Raw genomic sequence first — 2,456 nt, 5'->3', positions numbered from 1 at the left:
CTTTACGCTCCCGAATCTCCATCGTCCAATCGGAGCCCGGCTGTTCTGCATGCGGCCAGTGGTTTGCTCTTAAAAACCCCTCTGGCCAACTTTGAAGAGTGGCCTGTTTATCACAGGGTTGAGCGAGAGACCCCGCGCGCACTCAGGACCACGGAGGACTTCCCAAAACCTCACCGAGCGTCTTGTGTTCACGCTGCACAACCTTTACTACTACTTTTCTTTTTTCTTTTTGCTGAGAGAAAAAAAGCATCAAGGAACTTTTTTTCTCTCCTTTTTTCTTGTGCCTGGCGTTTACTTTTTCTTTTTCTTTTTATACAACGAAAGAATATTTTAACTTTTGAGTCCATTTTTGAGAGCCTGATGCATCAGATTTTATCCCAACATTCACCTTGAGGTCTCGGTTTGGCGAGAGTGAGAGAGAGAGAGACGGACAGGCAGAGAGAACATAAGTTCAGCAGTTTGTTTGAGAAGACACTCCGGTCTGAACATGGACACCATAATCTTGTGGTTGTCCCTTGCACTTTTTCTGTCCTTCTCCACCGGGCAAGAGACAGGTAGCGTAGCCCCGAAGGAGGACGTCCCGGAGGGAGCATCCACCCTTGCGTTCGTCTTTGATGTAACCGGCTCCATGTACGATGACCTCGTCCAGGTTATCGAGGGCGCGTCCAAGATTTTGGAGACGTCCCTAAGCAGACCCAAGAGACCCCTGTACAATTTTGCCCTGGTCCCCTTCCATGACCCAGGTAAGGCAGTAAACCTGCACGTTAACCTTCACTTGCTGTGAGATGGGAAGGCTCTGAACCAAACTCGGTCAGCTTTTGTGCGCAACGAGCTAACAGATTGCATCCAATCCATTTCAGTTCAGCCGGAAAACTTCATGGTCGGCTGCCAGTTAGGAGCCTTGCGTATAGGAGCATAACACAACTATGACAACACACGACACAAACTGCACAGCACGGCCACACACCCAAACGCAACACAGTAGCACACCATCAGACGCCACAAGACAAGCACCCGCCGGACAAAACATCACACAGTAGGCTACTGTGCTTTAAGCACCGTTATACAAGCCCAAATATGCAGCGCACACAGCCTACGGAAGAAGAGCGCATATTTTATTATTATTGACCTCCCCATTTACGAGGACGTGCGGTTGTCTGCAGATTCTGCGCCCGTGCACGAGTTAACCAAGCTCGCAAGTATCGAGAACGGGTCGCCATGTCCGCTGACAAAACCAAAGCGCCCAGAAATGTGAGACATGTCATGGCTTACTCACACCCCGCCTTCTGCGCGCGGCTAATGTCCCCTCGCACCTCCAGAGCAGAGCAGGGCAGCAGGGCAGGGCAGGGCAGGCAGGCAGCAGGGGTTGTGGGGACGGCGTCTCCGCACGCAGGTGTTCAGGCCGGCGGTCACTATCATTAGCATTCCGTCTGACTTAGTGTGCGGCTCTGAGCCCCGCGCTCCGAGCACTCCATCATCATCATCACCATCATCATCATCATCACGCGCTGGGGTGCCCTCTCGTTGAAACCTGAACAGATATATATCAATGCAAATGGGTTATTCAGCAATAATCCGGGGCCTACGGATCAAAAGAAGCTTCTCTCATGGAAGCTCCAGAGGGGTCAGGTTCAGGTGGTGGTGGTGGTGGTGGTGAGGGGGGTGGGGGTCTAAAACTTTTGGGGCATGACGCATGAGTTTGTGGTTACACCTCAATGACAGGGATTGTAGCGGTCTCTCGCCTACTAGTCTGGTCAAATGTAAACAGAATTTGCTGTCACGTAATGGTGTGTGTGTGTGTGTGTGTGTGTGTGTGTGTGTGTGTGTGTGTGTGTGTGTGTGTGTGTGTGTGTGTGTGCGCGCGCTGATGTTGAGGTGAGAAGTGGAGGCTGTTGGCGGAAAGATGAGGTGCGACGCGAAGTGCTTTGCGCACGAGTGTCGGTGCGCTCTGCAAAAGGGCACCGGAGAGAGAGATAGACGGAGGAAAAGGTAAAGGGGGAGAGAGAGAGAGACTAAAGATGATGTGAAGAATAAAAAGAGCGAGAAAGTCTGAGTGTATATAGTACATGCACAAAAACACCTTTTTCAAGATTCACGAACTTCACCTGCAAATAGCAGTGAGATGAGCAGTGCGATGACTCCTGGCAGACTCCGGAAGCACCGCGTTTATCGGCATCATTATACCACATGCGCGGGTAATCCCACCGAAGGGCTGCACACAGCGTGTTAATGCGAAATGGCTAAGAGTTCCCTACCAACGCTGCAAAGGCACCACCAAATCGTTGTTTTTTGACAGCAAACAAACTGCAAACTAACTAATTTAAAGCAGTAACTGTCACGTCATGTTACCCAATCCCTACACCGCAGCAGGAACAGCCAGTGGCGTGTGGAGGAATACAGAGAGTGTAGGACACTACAGCAGGAACAGAGACGTATCTAAACACGATAATCTGCTC

General features: G+C 50.8%; 1 protein-coding gene across 1 annotated transcript in view; it reads left to right on the top strand.

Moving 5' to 3' along the window:
* The first annotated feature begins 487 nt into the window (after positions 1 to 487).
* hmcn1 (hemicentin 1) overlaps positions 488 to 2,456 on the top strand; it is a 208,005-nt gene continuing 206,036 nt past the window's right edge. Inside the window, 1 exon segment of the mRNA XM_056275570.1 lies at positions 488 to 743. Coding sequence (XP_056131545.1) covers positions 488 to 743 — 256 coding nt within the window.

The sequence above is a fragment of the Lampris incognitus genome, chromosome 3, assembly GCF_029633865.1.
Source record: "Lampris incognitus isolate fLamInc1 chromosome 3, fLamInc1.hap2, whole genome shotgun sequence".
In the NCBI taxonomy this organism is placed as follows: Eukaryota; Metazoa; Chordata; class Actinopteri; order Lampriformes; family Lampridae; genus Lampris; species Lampris incognitus.
This window is presented reverse-complemented; position numbering and strand designations above follow the sequence as displayed.